This window comes from Xenia sp. Carnegie-2017, unplaced genomic scaffold (assembly GCF_021976095.1).
Source record: "Xenia sp. Carnegie-2017 unplaced genomic scaffold, XeniaSp_v1 HiC_scaffold_19, whole genome shotgun sequence".
NCBI classification, from domain to species: domain Eukaryota; kingdom Metazoa; phylum Cnidaria; class Anthozoa; order Malacalcyonacea; family Xeniidae; genus Xenia; species Xenia sp. Carnegie-2017.
In genome coordinates, this window is record NW_025813481.1 from 7153133 (window position 1) to 7167580 (window position 14448).

The following is a 14448-nucleotide window of genomic DNA, read 5'->3' on the forward strand; positions in this document are numbered from 1 at the left end:
CATTGATATTTTCTATAATCGCAATTGTGGTTGTCAAATCCGGGTGGGCGAAAAATTTTATTTTATGAGCCCGCGTCTTCCGCTGACTTTGACAACCAAAATCCGCCATGTTTTTGACCACGCGGCCGCGCGCTAATAATTTATACTAATTTTGTTGACGTTTCCCCTCCAGGTCGTATAGAACTCAATGATCAAGCTGAAGGTATGTTGCCCGGCAACAGTTGATGGTAAGTTGACAATCGTACAATTTTCTGACAATGGCTGCGGTTACTTATTCGGGGTTCCGCTGGAAACAATCACGCAAATCCCACAATCCATATATCGGAAAAGGAGCAGTTTTGTTTACAGGTAGTAATAACTAATTTTTTTCCATTTCGTGATTCCGGCGCCATTAGAATCTCGCGATGTGTCAATCATGTCTTCATTATGTACAGGACCGGATGCAATTGGTGATCATAAGACAAAGATTTTAGATGCTCAGGCAATAGGCGTTGGGACTATCTCACGAGAGGGTACAAGTGATTCAGAATACATCCTCAGGGCAGCTACGGTGCGTCATACCATTCACTGATTAACCTGAAACATAGAATTTTTGCAATATTGACATTTCATTTTAGGGCAGCCCTTATCCAAGACCAAAATCAGTTAAAGTAAGAACACATTATACCATACCACAGTATAGAGAACATACCGAAGAGCCACTCCATTGAATTTTTCGTGCCATGCATATCTTATTAAGCATGTGATTACCATATTTGCAGCCAGTAAATTGCATTGTGTGACCAATAGGATTGATTATATGGCAAACAGCTGCCAGTAAACTTATTAGATATACAGCAGCCAGTTGCACAGCGAAGTGGACCTACTGTATATTCCTATACTGTGACCATACTACGTTCAACCAACCGATGCAGTTTATGATAAAACCTAGCCAGGAATATATATTTCTAAGGAGAATTTTACAGGTTGGTGAAATTGGCTGGGATGTTGAATCAGTAAGAGAGGATCAAGTGAAGCTTTGGAAAAGTGGACATCAAATTAAAGTAAAAGTTTTCAGTGTTTCTAAGCATATCTGTTGCTCTTGACAATGACTAACCCAAGTGTACTTTTAGCTTGCTGAATTTCGTGAAGCATGTCAACTTCGACATACACATCTATATCAAAATCCATGGTAGGTGTTGTAATTGTGTTCTGACAATGTATGAGAATTCAAAATGAAAACATAATTTGTTTTAAACACAGGTGTCCGCCACCTCTTCGAAAGAATGAGCACTTAAAGTCATTAGATTTAAGAAAAGGTAATGATATGAAATTGCAAGAGCAGAAATTAATGTCCAAGTTAGTTATCATACAAAGCTGTGGTGTTCCTTTATTTAGTTAATAAATATCGGTGCAGATCTTCACCAGCTTATTACAGACAATCGCATGTGACAAGTCAAAGCATACAAAATATGGATATAAGTAGAACAAATTTTAAATGTAAACAGAGCAGACCCTCGGAGCTCAAGTTTGATAAGATTTAATTAAAAAAAAATGTATCATAATCTTAATAAGAAAGTCCAAACTTACACCAGATGTGCCATATTACCTTTATTTATTCTCAAATATGTTCATCTATGAATAATACAAAATATTTTCCTAGTTTACTATTCCGTGTTCTCTGCCTTGGGATTATATTTTGGGTAGCTTAGGAGCAATAACCAAAGGATTGCTTTGTTCGAGAAGTGTCCTGCCTTCAGTTTTATAGTCATAGTTGCAATTGTGTGTCTCTGCATAACGATGTGTTGCACAAAAGGAGTTCCCACAACTATAAACATATTTTAAATATTAGAATGCCATATCCCCTAGGAACAAAATGCAAACATGGAAAGGTTGAAAGAGCTGTTCATACAATCCAATTTTGTTCAATTCAACATTCAACTTCAATGGGTGTATTTGCTAATCAGAGCTTTATTTGTTGCTGCAATACACAGCAAATTGCTTTGACAAACTACCAAACACTTGCCAAATGTATAAACAGAACTTCATAAAAAAAAGCTTGCATGATTTTAAGGTTGTTACACCTATACACCTACCGGCAAACATAGGTTGTAGCTAAACCAATCTTCTTTCTGCAAAATGTACACCTTGTCTTCTTTGCAGAGACCAGCTGGGGAGGGGGAGGTGGTCGGTGCTTTTGTATTTCTGATGTTGGGTATGCTGTGACAAAAAATTTTGAATGAAAAATTGGTTTCATTCGTACCAACTATTGCATTTAAGAGCTAGCAAGAAACAGCTAAATTTTTTACTCACATGTGCCAGCACTACCCTGTTGTGTCCGGTGCATTCTGGACAACGAGTCCGTCTACGAACAAAATACTTTAGAAGTGAATTTTTCTTAACAATTGGCTAATGAACAATCCATAATTTACTTACCAAATGACCAGTTCTCATGCGTTCAACTGACATGTTCCTGTCTTTCAAAGTACGAATTCCTCTGTTTGTTGAATAACCATGCCCTTGTAAACTGCCTGATTTATTTTTTGATAGATTTACCATTTCAGGATCACATGCAGTAGTTTCTGCCAATGTCATATTTTCTGAGTGTTTTCTCACATTGGGTAATGGTTTGTGCTTTACATGACTTGACCTTAGTGACCTACTAAAGTTCATATTGTTGTGGCTAGTACCCAGGCCGTGGCTTGTACCCTGAGCACGACTAGCATTTGATCCTAAGCTTGCAGTAACTCTGTCATTAACCAAACTTGATCTTTCATCGTTCTCATGATTGAAATGTTTCAGAAGTATTCCACTCTCAAAGTGTGAATCATCAGGAGGATTTCGCACTAATTCAGAAATGTCTATGTTGTTTGATTTTTTTGTTTTATTTACGGGGGGAAGTCCCTTGCTCGAAGTATAGGGCTCTTTCTTACTTGAAGTACCAACCATTGATGTGTGTGGAGTTTCATGGTTGTCACCCAGTTGATGAATGCATGGTACATGTCCTGAGCTGCAAAGAAAACACTTTATATAATTTTTTTTCTTGTGTAAACATAAAGTATGTGTCATTAAGCTTCTCTGATAAACTTGTGTGAACTGAAATATTTTACATTGAAAAATATGCAGTTTAGTTTCTAGTGACACTTCAGAAATTTGAAATAAATATAAAAACGATGCACTTCACTTACAATCTTCGAGATGGTTTTTCACCAGTCGGTGGACGTGGTTGGTGCTTACAGTGTTTCTCTTTTGAAGGAGGACGAGGCTGGTAAACAATTCGTCCGGAAGGAGGTGGGGAATGTGGTTGAAATGACACTTGCTCCACTGATGTTCCTCCACCACGAGACTTTAATATTTAATGTAATTTCAATTAGTAATTTTGAGCACTTTTATTTTATCTATTCACATAGGTGTGGCAGAAGCAGAGGTAGAACAGTGTCATTGCTACCCCTAATCATTACAGCTAGGCATGCCACTTACATAACTGTTTCATATGGAGCTGTACAATTTATGGTTTATCTTGAAATGTTAAATGTTGAAAGCTTTTAACTAAATTTCCAAGTTGTTATAACTGCCCCAAAGGCAATCTATGTCATCAAACCAAGTAAATTATACACAGCACATGAAACAAAAAACCAACCTTTCTACTCATGTTGAGTGATTGCATTTTACTTTTCAATAACTTCATCTTGTTCATGGTAACATTATTTTCTAGAACTGTTTCTTGAGGAACGGTTATTGAATTCTCTTCATCATCTTCGTCGTATAAGTTATACAATGATGCACCACTGAGAAAGGAACAAGAATAAATTAGCCAAGACATGTATAGACATCACATATTCAACTTGAAATTCAAAAACACCATCTACCTTAGGGAATCTGACAGTGGTGTCAAAGTGCCATCTCCTCGATCAACTACTCTATATACATTATACTGTTCACCTTCCCTAAAAGGACATAAAAGTATACAAGACTTCAATTCCCAAGATGGCAAGCATGTAAGGTATATCTGGAACTAACATTTACATACCTGAACACTAAGAATGTCACTTGTCTGTTGTCTTTCGGTAACTTATCCCAAATTTCATCTCTAAACAAAGATGAAAAAACATAGTAGATCATCAAGTAAGGATGTTAATGCTTCTGTTATCATTTCATCACTCAAACCTGTTTGCCTCAACATATTCTGCCATTTCTCGTAGTGAATTATCTTCAACAGGAACTTTAAATGAAAATATTACAGATTTATTTATTTGTCTATTGCTCACACAACTTAAATATTGTAGTTTGGAAAGCTATAGAATGTTCCCATACATTGACTATGAATATTGCTTGCAAAGTTGAAAAAATTTAAACTGGACCTATGATGAAATCATCACATTTACACAAGATTTACTTTCTATTGAAAGCCCTAGCTGTTGCTCATTGGCATTTAATTATTCACAAATAATTAGATCTTCCACTACATAATGTAATGGTAATTCAAACGAAAATCTGATAGATGACCTCTTTTCATGTTTATTGGCCCTCCTCGCATAGCAAGAACCAATTGCAATGTTGCACCATCATTAATGCTGAAAAACACAAAGGTTTCATATAAAATCTGCTCATACAAGCAACAACATTAATCAAGTTAAAATCAAGTTAAAAGAAACAATCTGACAGTTCATTCAAGTTATACAGTCCATACTCATAATCTTGAAGGCAATAGTCATCTTCAAGCTCCACTGATCTCCATATTAAATGCTGCTGGGATATCGGAATTCCTTTAGAACAAAAACATTAGTTAGTAATTAACAGAAATAATGCATGAGTTGATCAAACACAACATTGACTAAGTATTACGTTTTTAAAACAAAGTTGCAACTCTAAAGAATGGATTAACAAAAATCAAGTTATCTTAATGAATAGATGTATTCTAAACAAAAGCATAATCCACACACTTTTTAAAATCATTCTCGCGTGCTTGAATATTCAATTCAGTAAATAAAGATTCGTTGAACAATAAATTGAAGATTTATTCACCGGTCTCACCCATTTAGCGCACACACGCACGTCAAGTTTCAAAACAAAATAGATTCGAGTAGGACTTAAAACAACCAAAACCTTTTTTTTTGAGTAATTTGTACATTTTGTAAATGACAAACTCACGAATGTCGTGAAATTGTGCGAGAAGATCCACACAAAAAAAGCCAAATAAACACATAATGCAAATTTTTCGTACAACAAATTTAATCAACACCTACCCTCAAGACGTTGTATTTTCGCTTTGACGTTCATTATAGTCTCGTATGGACTCACACGTAACTCAAACGCCGTTCCAGTGAGTGTTTCGATAAACAGGTCCATGAACGGACCAAAATTGCCTTTGTAGTTCAGCTATGCTAGTCGAATGTTTTCACCAGATAACAACACCGTTCGACACATTTCTCAAGTCCTGCCGTCGAATTCGTTTAATTTGGTCTTATTTTAAAAAAAGTAACATATGGCCATTTGCCAGTGTGATAAACAAAAGTTTTTTCGGTACGTCGTAGACTTTTGACAGGCTAAAATGATAAAAACATTTACACTTCCGATGTAACTTCGCAATATATTTTCGCCATAAGTTATGCAGCTCAACAGCTGTGACGTCATGTTGTTATGCCAACTAAGCCTCGAGAAGAAATCAGAGGCCGCCTTCGCGCGGGAAAACGTCATGAAACTTTCCAAAAACAAAGAAGTTTTTTTATTAAATTCGTCAAACATTAAAAAACAAGGCTATTTTCCACCTGAAGTTAGATAATAAGACCTTAGGCAAAATATTCCCTGGGAACATTTCGTAAAACAACCTGTCAAGTTGTTAGATTACTCCTTAAAAATACTGAACGAGCAAGGCGATCAAATATCACATGGAAGATCGCCAAGAATAAACATGGGGCGATACATATCATAATCATATACCATGTCGTTTTTTTTGAGCCAAGATCTTTTCGGCTGAAACTTGTTCAATACGACCTTTCACTGTTTCACATTGCCATTATTGAAGTTATCAAATTACGACAAAGAGAGCGGAAGACCTCACACACCCATTAATCACACCGTGGTCGAATAGAAGATGAAAGCATCAGTAAATGTAGAAAACAACCCAATACATTTGCCAGTTGTAGAAAATGTAGATGTCATCACTGTTAATGGAGAAGATCCTGCATTACGTCATGGTTTGACTGCTTTTACTGGCGCTCTTTTCATTGTCGGTGAAATGGCTGGAAGTGGTGTTTTGGCATTGCCAAATGCTGTAGCAAACACTGGATGGATTGGTATTATAGTCATGATCATCTTAGGTGTATTATCAGCAACCTGTGGCATAGTGTTGAGCAGCTCTTGGTTGATATTGAGAAGTAACTTTCGCGAATACCGTGAACATGTAAGAAATCCATATCCAACTCTAGGCTTTCATACTTATGGTAAATTGGGCAAACAAGTTGTACAAATTTGCATTTGTGCTACACTTATTGGTAAGTCGTGCCACTTCGTAAGGTTATTAACAAAAATTTGCACTGCCTTTAGTGCCTTCATTAAAATTGGTCCAATTTGTTCTTATCCTTTTTTTGTCAAATTTAATTAAAACTATGTCTACAAATAGGGGCATGCACTGTATTCTTATTGCTGGCGTCAGAAAATTTCAACAGTTTGATTGATCTGGGCATGTCATCAATATCGAAGAAAAATGAATATCGCATTTGGTTACTTATATGTGGTGCTGTTCTTTTACCACTGACTTGGCTTGGTACTCCCAAGCACTTCTGGCCAGTGGCACTTTTTGCTATCCTTGCTACATCGGCAGCCTGCCTGATCATTGTGGTAACCATTGGTAAAGATTTCGATGGTAGTGCACAAAATAGAGTTGTTACTAGTAGCACTTTCTTTTCAGGTACTTTGTTAATCAATAGTTAACCTTTGCTTTGCATGATATCATTTAAACATAGAAACTCAACTATGGGGTAGCCCATTTAGTATATTCTCTAAACTTTTCAAATTTTGAACATTCATCTCCCTAAGTGCAGTCATTTGACCAAAATGCTTAGTAGTTCCCTTCCTATTACACTCAATGGCATGCATTGATCACACATGCAGCCTTTGCTTTGAATAAATACTTCATGTGTTTCTTTTATCTCTTTTGTTTCAGCATTTGGAGCAATTGCATTCTCTTTTGGTGGAACTGCTGCATTTCCTACAATTCAATGTGACATGAAAAAGCCAAGTTTATTCAGTTCCTCTATTGTAATGGGTTACTTTGCAGTGCTTGCTATGTATTTACCTGTTTCCATTGTTGGCTTTCTTTCATTTCAAGATGATGTTAAAACTAACATTCTCATGAACTTGCCATCTAATTCTTTAGGAACTAAATGTGTCACCACACTTGTATCCGTACACCTTTTGTTCAGTTTTGTTATTGTTTTAAATCCAATTTCACAGCAACTAGAGGAATGGTTCAAATTACCTGTAGGTAGGTGACATCAATTTTCACTATCTGTTATCGCAGTTTATCACAATGCTTAATTAAATGTTTTTTTTGTAGGTAGAATCACCATTAAGACATGTCTTGTAAGGACATTCCTTGTGTCTATTATTCTTGCACTTGCTCAAGGAATTCCACACTTTGGTCTTTTCCTTAATCTAGTTGGTTCCTCCACTACTACACTGCTGACTTTTGTCTTTCCATGTGTATTCTTCTTAAAATTACAAAACAAAATTTCACTTCATTTTAAAGTAATTCTTTATGAAATCATTATTCTTGGTGTGTTAGCTGCAGTAACATCAACATACTTTGCTATCAAAGCAATTATTGACAATTAAAGTAGAAATCAAATGCAATGTAAAAAAATAATTTCAGACTTGAGGACATTCAATCAATTCTTTATATTACATGTGATAGTATTCTATCAATCCACTTACAATACAAGTCCAATTAGTAATAAATTGCACTGTGATATATTTCATAAACAATACAGTTCAAACTATGAATTATTATAATTAATAAAATCTTACCATCTGATGGATATCTGAATACACTACATTTAAATCTAGTTTTGAGTTCTTTGACATCATTTTCAATCTTATATGGTATGTACTCTACTGATTATATTATTAATAAAGATGAGAACAAACAAATATGTCAAAAAAACTATTTTCCATGGTTTTACTTTAACTCCTTACACTAATCCATTAATTCCTTAACAACTTCATTGTTCATTGTAAGAGTACAATGGTGTTTTAAGCACAACATATGCAACAAATTCAAATTGAAATCCTACTTACCAGCAATAACCTACTTACTGGCAATATCCTACTTACTGGCACTGACCTACTTACTGGCAATGAGAAGCAAAGTTGCCTATCCTCACGCGTTTATTGTGCTCTTACCTAATGAAAAATGAAGTTGTAAATAATATCCATCAAGAGAGCTTTAATTTATGTGAATAGTTAAACATATTTACATGTTTATTAGATGCGCATTAAAATAGTATGAGGAAGTGAAACATGCTTAAAACATTTATAATAATAGTTTGAAATTTAACAATTTACACTAAATTTCAAACTACAATTACTTGTTATGTTGTACGATAGTCACACAAATTAAAACTGTCTTGAAGTCAATTATGCAAATATAATATTACAACTATATTGATATAATACATGATAACACAAATGAGGAAGTGAAAGGAAGTGAGTCATAGATAGTTCCACCGTGTACACAAGGTCGGAGTCTCTCAATTTAATAAGAAAAAGCAACAACGAATTTGGCCATAAGAATTACCAATAAAAGTAGTAAGGCATTGCCTGGAATGGCAAAAGTTACTACACACTATACGGTATGAGCCTAAAAAAGCAAATTTATATTCAAGATATACAATCTAAAATAAAATTGCCCACATTCGCTATTACGTCAATGTACTACTTTGGAATATTCATAGTTAATATATACTTCATGTAAGTGTTTGTAATAACTACCGCACACAATGTCTACTAACTTGTGCACGGTGAAACATGTAGTTATGTACATCTTCGGCATCATCTCGTCAACCATTCCTGAAACATCAACAAGAAAATTTCAACAGCCATACGAGTATAACACCGAAGTAATTAACGATTAAATATCATAATGCATTTTTTTTAACAACCGAACAACTCTTAAGTCTAAAAAACTTTCCCAACAATCAACACTTAATTACCAACCACAAAATTTAGTAATAGTTATTTACGTACGACTGACACGAATCATCCGAAAAGGACTGGGGAGATGTTTCACTGCCACTGGCCTTCGACGACGACGACTTCTCCGAGCTCTCATACCCAGAATCCCTTGGACGCATGGACATAATATTTGCATGGATGCCATTGGTGTACATGGAAGGAAAGAATGCCGTTGGAACTCCGGCGGGCATCATACCTGGAACTGGTTGTCCAGACATGCTAGGATGCATTTGCAACGAGTTTTGAACAGCTGGGTTCAAAGATCCATTTTGTGACTGATCACTGTTCATCATTCCGAAATTGGGCATGAAATTCATTCCCATCACAGGTAGCTGAGGCATGGCCAAAGGTATGTACTGCGGCGGCTGCTGGTACTGATAACCGAAGGGCTGCGCAGGGGACGTTTGAAACCGAGGCATTGCGTTTGCGCCACCGCACGGCATCGTTGCGAACATCGGCATATTGGGGAAAACGAAAGGCATGAAATTACGCGAAGAAGAATTAGGTTCGATACTGGGCGAGTTCCCGGAGTTTGAAGTCGTGGGTGTACTGTCGGATGATCGACTTGCTTCGGCGTTGTTCGCTGATTGTTCTGTTTTCCCATGTCCTTCACCAGAAGTGCGAATTTTCTTACAAACCGTGCCCCCGTCCACATCTCCGTTTTCTCGCTTGGCTACATTTGATTCTAAATAGATACACTTCGATTCAACTAAATTTCATGAAATTATAAACATGTCGACCTCATTCTATTCTTTTTTTACATAAGCACTAATTTATGCATAAACCATTCATAAAATGATTACCGGAGGAAACGACACGATTGGTAGTTTCTATGACTTCATCTTTATCCCAGATAGCGACGCGCTCGCCGCAGACAGCATTAGCCAAATCCCTTTCTTTATTCTCGTATCGCGCGATTTGTTTTTTCAAGTGTTGTATAAGTCTATAGCATCGACCTTCTGAAACGTCCAACTCCTCAACATCGTGGAAAAACTTTGTCGCGTCAGCAATGCACTGCTTGAAGCCACGAAGAAAAACGAAAAGATCGTTTTTCGGATTTTTTTCGTTGTTTTCAACAATTTCTAGATAATACATTATACAAGGCATGAATCACTTTACTAGAAGGTATAACACGTTCAATAAGGCTTGTGAAAACGACGACCCAAATTTACTGTTGCGATGTTTTCGATCTGTCAAACCTGATTTTCAATAGTGCTAACAAACATTGACGAATAATACAGTTAAATGAATACAAACAGCAGACAAACAAGCGAGTGCAATGTCTTGCTAGAACAATGAAACGAAATTAACATCAACTTATAATCACCATCACACAACAGACAACAAAATGCTAAAGATCTTAAAATAGCTACAAATGGGATGTTCATGGATATGTATGTATATTGTATGTTGTATGTCATACATTATATGCTATGAAGTGTACCGATTTTAGCCTCACTGAAGTGTGAATCATACGTGGAGACACCCGAACACCAACGACATAAATGGCAAAAGTTCAAGTTACGACACAAAATGAAGCGCATCCATACTGAGGCCCAAATGATATCCAGGCGCTTGACTTCACCACAAATGCTACAACTACCTTGCTACGGTATATGCTGCAACATAACAAGACGTTACATTGTCAACACTAATAAAAATCTAAAGTCGATTGATCGAAAACATTGTGACAGCAAATTCAAGCTGCTGTGGAGTTTTCGACAATCCTTATCGCCTCGTTACAGATAGCGCTTGCGCCCAATATGTAATCAAGAATACGAATCGTGTTTCGCGGAGAGAAACAGTGGATAGTTCGAAGATCTTCAATAATATTTCCCAGAAATATTCAACGAAAGCGAGGTAAAGATGTTGAAAAAGTAACAACCACTTTGTTTTTAAAGAACTAATCAAAAATTCTTTGGAAGGTGATATTAATTACGCTCGAAAAGGACTCTGGGTATGCTCACTGAGGAAATGCTCAGGGCAGTCAGGCCAGGCACAATCTGTAACGCAAGTAAGAAAAACCAAAATATAAAAAATGTATTTTCATATCCTGATCGACTCCAACGCATGTGCACACTTCACTAAGCACTAATTCGCAGACTCATCCGATGATCGTCAATGGCGATGTTTTCACAAATTCAAGAGCTGAAAACACTTTCACGAAAATTACAATGTCAGTTTTAGAAAAAACTACTTATGAAATAATGAGCACAAAAAAAAACAGCTGTGACGAGCTGCCATATTTACGCTTACTTCGGTCATGGGTAAAGGAAGACTCCGTTGGTAATTCATACTCTTCCTTCTTCATTTGCTGCTGGGTGAGGTAATGTACTGTAACCTCTAGGATTTCGGCCTTCTCTAGTTTGCTAGAGTGCTTTTGTTTGAATTTTTCGATGGGAACCAATTTGCTTAACTGCATCAAACTGTTGTTGATCCTGTCGCGTCGTCTTTTTTCGATAACGCGATGTGAACAATCCATCTTCAAAATGGAACACGTCAGAATAATCATTTGTACTGTTTTCTCTACTTGCTACTAAATCTCGGCTCGTGTTCCTTTTTGTCATGAAATTTTCTCAAATATTAGAAATCGTTTTTGGTAATCTTCAAAGTCAAAAATAATTGCGATGCGCGAGCCCATACTTTAAATTAATATAGCTATTAAGTCAACCGAACATTAGTATTAAGTCAAAGAAACTTAAACAAACAAGCAAATTTCAGAGTGAAAGATTGGAATTTCGATTTTGAATTGCTCCCTGTTGCTAGTCGAGCTCAACTGATAAACAATTTTTTTACATCTTTCAAACGTTTTTTTTTTCAATCATAAGCAATTGACGTGACATGCCAGTAAAAACAACTGATAGCAAACACACCGATTCCATTTGGACAAGAAATTAAAACAAAAAAAAGCATGCGAAATCGCCATTATATGGACGGATTGAGACATTGGTTGCGATTACATAAGTGAAAATTTCACACGAAAAACATCTGCCTAACAAGTTTCTCATTAACACGCACGTAACACGACGTAATCACAAACAGAGCACATGACGTCTAAATGTCAAGTAACGTGATAAGGGTTCATAAAGAAATATCATATAACACCGAGAACATTCCTATTTAGGTGCAGTGTACTTGGAACTAATTTGATTTCGTTTGGCCACAATTCTCTCTACCAAAACGGCTTGTTTCCAACGAGAGAAAAAATCAAGGGATTTAACAGATCAAAGTTCCGACATGAAAATCAGCCTATAGCAAAATCGAAACAGCCTCGTTCCCGTTTTTTTATTTACAAACACTCAAACAACCTTTTAATACCTAACCAACTAGTCATGATTTGCAATGGAAACAAGGTGTAAACAAACCTAAGTTAAAATACATATGGTCACACATTTTTTGGTCTAAAACACTTCTTTGTCCGAATGTCATCAACTTAACCGCGTTTTTCGCTAACAAAAAGAAGATGGATAAATAAAGCTCTTCGAACAAAAAAGTTTGAACTACGTGACTAGCTGCACGTATATTTTTCTCTTCTTAAATCATTTCGTGAGTTCAACACTTATAAAACGTTCACTCGCATTTGCGCTCTGCACAAACGGTAAGTCTCAAATGTGCATTCGCTATGGTTTGTGTGGGTGGAAAAATGATATGTTTTTTAGCTATAGGGCATTCTTGTATAGCTGGTGATGACTTGAATGGGATAACTTAAATGATCTAAGGTGAACATTATTCTCTAGTTCAAAAACGATGAAGATAGTAATACAGAGATGGTCCTCCCTTTCCTACTAGTCACTACACAAACTGAAAAGAAAAAAATTTCATTGAAACAGAAAAGTGTACAAAATGAATGTAAGCAAGCAATCATGTCAGTGATCAGCTCTTTAAGAAGTTTTCACAAACATGTGATCACTCTGCATTTCTCTTGTTATTCCTACAAATCTATTTTAAGCAACCATTACACAAATCAGACACATTGTCTCCATAGCCAGCTGTAAATAGTTGATGGTGGGATTTTTCAATTATTCTTTAGAGGAACAATGTTTACAAAAATGTACTGCTCTGTGTAAATGTGTGAACCACACCATGTTTAGCCAAGCAGGGCTTTAGCTAACCACATCCCTCCCCTCATTCCATTTGATTTAAATGGTGGTGCAGAGTGAAGCAACAGAATCAAATTTCATATGGTGTTTTTGTAAATGTAATACACAAGTTTGCCTTTTCTTAAAACACTTTAAATAGAAGTACCATAACACCTAGACAATTATATAAAGGAAACCCCGGACCATCAAATGTTTTATTTTAAATACTATAACATATTTCCCATACATTTGGCTCCCTTTAGTTGAAAATCATCGTATCCCTTTGTAGTTTCATGATTAACCCTTAGTAGCTTGCTGGATTGTTAAGTTGGTTAAATAAGACTGATATAAAAACCCTATTTTTATTAAATTCAGTCACCAGTACACTGTTCACATTAAAACTCTGTTTCTTAACTTTCTTCAAAATATAATTTGTATCACAAGGTAGAAAATTCCGGTTGAAACGCAACGTACAGTATTCCATAAGGAGTAATAAAGAAAAGTGTTATGAAAATGAAATTAATAAAGTAAAAGGTAATGGAAAAACTATTGTCTGACCCTGATATAGGAATTAAACATTCTAGAGCGACACACACGAGAACTGATTATCTATTGCGAAACATAGCTTTCGTGTTCATAAAGAGGAAACTAACCTTCTCTTTTCTAGCTTTCTCTTCCGCTTCACCTCCATCCCCATCATCGTTGTCCAAGTGTACTTTGATAACACTGCTCTGTTCCATCATAATTTTCAGATCCGTAAATCCTTCTCAAAGTATCCACTAAAACGTTTCCAATTTAAAAATATTGCAACTTGCCCAGTGTCCGTTTCAACGCCAGATATAAAAGACTGACAAAGATTTAGACCGTTCATGGAAGCTTAGGTACTAATCCTGGTGTGATACTCTTCCTTGCGATATATCTCTGGCCGTTCGTAAATACTTAAACAAACATAAATTTAGTCGTTTTCTTCTTTGCAATTGTAGGCATCTTCTCATGCAAAACAGAAGACGTAGGCTATACATATTGCAATTTTCATGCACTAAATAGCGACCATCATACGCGTGTTGAGTACACGTGAATTTCAATCTAGAAAAAACGTGAAAGTTGATTTAGACAGTAAACAAACCCCAGTCACATGACTCAATATGAGCATGTC

General features: G+C 36.0%; 3 protein-coding genes across 5 annotated transcripts; 1 reads left to right on the forward strand and 2 right to left on the reverse strand.

Annotated features, from left to right (window-relative positions):
• The first annotated feature begins 175 nt into the window (after positions 1–175).
• LOC124439378 (amino acid transporter AVT1J-like) lies at positions 176–8130 on the forward strand. Its single transcript, XM_046989602.1, has 11 exons — positions 176–348; positions 435–550; positions 618–650; positions 966–1043; positions 1113–1171; positions 1243–1298; positions 1378–1520; positions 6074–6473; positions 6602–6889; positions 7145–7465; positions 7538–8130. The coding sequence occupies exons 1-11, from the start codon at positions 258–260 to the stop codon at positions 7813–7815; spliced, it is 1863 nt and encodes a 620-aa protein (XP_046845558.1). The 5' UTR covers positions 176–257; the 3' UTR covers positions 7816–8130.
• On the reverse strand, positions 1578–5587 carry LOC124439551 (AN1-type zinc finger protein 4-like). The gene is made up of 12 exons (XM_046989803.1): positions 5226–5587; positions 4670–4745; positions 4486–4553; positions 4147–4201; positions 4010–4069; positions 3849–3926; positions 3620–3767; positions 3168–3325; positions 2416–2989; positions 2293–2344; positions 2076–2199; positions 1578–1807 (listed from the first exon to the last, which is right to left on the reverse strand). The coding sequence occupies exons 1-12, from the start codon at positions 5326–5328 to the stop codon at positions 1672–1674; spliced, it is 1632 nt and encodes a 543-aa protein (XP_046845759.1). The 5' UTR covers positions 5329–5587; the 3' UTR covers positions 1578–1671.
• Positions 7860–14331, reverse strand: LOC124439552. 3 transcript variants are annotated; one of them, XM_046989807.1, is made up of 6 exons: positions 13946–14330; positions 11470–11695; positions 10017–10295; positions 9226–9898; positions 8991–9048; positions 7860–8839 (listed from the first exon to the last, which is right to left on the reverse strand). In XM_046989807.1, the coding sequence occupies exons 1-5, from the start codon at positions 14033–14035 to the stop codon at positions 9039–9041; spliced, it is 1278 nt and encodes a 425-aa protein (XP_046845763.1). In that variant the 5' UTR covers positions 14036–14330; the 3' UTR covers positions 7860–8839; positions 8991–9038. The 3 variants fall into 3 exon arrangements, with proteins under 3 accessions (XP_046845763.1, XP_046845761.1, XP_046845760.1); XM_046989805.1 differs by having other exon boundaries at positions 7860–9048; XM_046989804.1 differs by lacking the exons at positions 7860–8839; positions 8991–9048 and having other exon boundaries at positions 9171–9898; positions 13946–14331.
• Between the last annotated feature and the right edge of the window lie 117 nt (positions 14332–14448).